The 1,303-nt window shown below is 43.9% G+C and overlaps 1 protein-coding gene across 1 annotated transcript; it reads left to right on the top strand.

Annotated features, from left to right (window-relative positions):
• Nucleotides 1–315: 315 nt before the first annotated feature.
• On the top strand, nucleotides 316–783 carry LOC127079945 (uncharacterized). The gene has a single exon (XM_051020293.1). The coding sequence runs from the start codon at nucleotides 316–318 to the stop codon at nucleotides 781–783; it is 468 nt and encodes a 155-aa protein (XP_050876250.1).
• The last annotated feature ends 520 nt before the right edge of the window (nucleotides 784–1,303 follow it).

The raw sequence follows: 1,303 nt of genomic DNA, 5'->3' as shown, positions 1-1,303 counted from the left end.
GTTTTGGCCGAGTACGATATCCATCATGCCACTCAAAAGGCCATCAAAGGGAGTGTATTGTCTAGTTATCTTGCACAACAACCCTTGGAGGACTATCAGTCTATGCGTTTCGAATTCCCCGACGAGGATATCATGTTGATTAGGGATTGCAACATCCCCGGTCCCGAGGAAGGACCCGAGCCTGGATCCCGATGGACCATGGTTTTTGATGGAGCTTCTAACGCTCATGGCAATGGCATTGGGGAATTAATCACTTCTCCAACTAATTTCCACCTCCCTTTCACCGCCTGATTATGTTTTGAATGTACAAACAATATGGCCGAATACGAGGCTTGTATCTTTGGTATTGAAGCTGCTATCGATCTTAGAATCAAAATCCTGGAAGTCTCTAGGGACTCAACCTTGGTAATCATCCAAGTCAAAGGAGATTGGGACACTAGAGACCATAAGATCATTCCTTACAAAGAGCATGTCTTGAAACTAGTCCCCTACTTCGATGAAATTACATTCCACCACATCCCTCGAGAAGAGAATCAGCTAGCTGACGCTTTGGCGACTTTGGCATCCATGTTTAAAGTTAAATGGAAGAACGAAGCGCCGTCCTTTCACCTGAACTACTTGGACGAACCTGCTTACTGTCTGGCAGTAGAAGACGAAGCTGACGGTCATCCTTGGTTCCATGACATCAAGAAATTCTTAGAGAACCAAGAGTATCCTACAGACGCGTCTATCACCGACAAGAAGTATCTTCAAAAATTGTCATCCAAATTCTTCTTAAGTTGAGGGGTATTATACAAGAGAAATTATGATTTTGTTTTGCTTAGATGTGTAAACAAGCAAGAAGCAAACCAGATTATAATGGAAATTCATGAAGGATCCTTTGGGACGCATGCCAGTGGGAACACTATGGTGAAGAAAATCTTAAGGGTCGGATATTACTGGATGACTATGGAGATTGACTGTCATCGCCACGTCCAAACCTGCCACAAGTGCCAGATCTATGCAGATAAGATTCACGTGTCACCAACGCCTCTCAATGTCCTAACATCACCTTGGCCTTTCTCCATGTGGGGCATTGACGTGATCGGACACATAGAGCCAACTGCCTCGTGTAAGACCCCAATTTTGGCCCTAAGATCCCTCATGGCCCATATCATATCATATCATGGCCTCAAGGATCATTGCATACCCTAGCTTCCCTCCTAGTGGGTGGGTTACCTTGTGAGTGTGATTCTTGATCACCAAGCATGTATTGCATTTGTATATCATTGCTTATCATATGTTTACTAACCAAAAGTACAAA

This window comes from Lathyrus oleraceus, chromosome 5, assembly GCF_024323335.1.
Source record: "Lathyrus oleraceus cultivar Zhongwan6 chromosome 5, CAAS_Psat_ZW6_1.0, whole genome shotgun sequence".
NCBI lineage: Eukaryota > Viridiplantae > Streptophyta > Magnoliopsida > Fabales > Fabaceae > Lathyrus > Lathyrus oleraceus.
Note: the sequence above shows the minus strand (reverse complement) of the source record. Positions and strands in the feature narration are given on the sequence as shown.

Excerpts from the sequence above, each read along its gene's own strand:
- LOC127079945 (XM_051020293.1), top strand. The coding sequence starts at position 316 with ATGGCCGAATACGAGGCTTGTATCTTTGGTATTGAAGCTGCTATCGAT.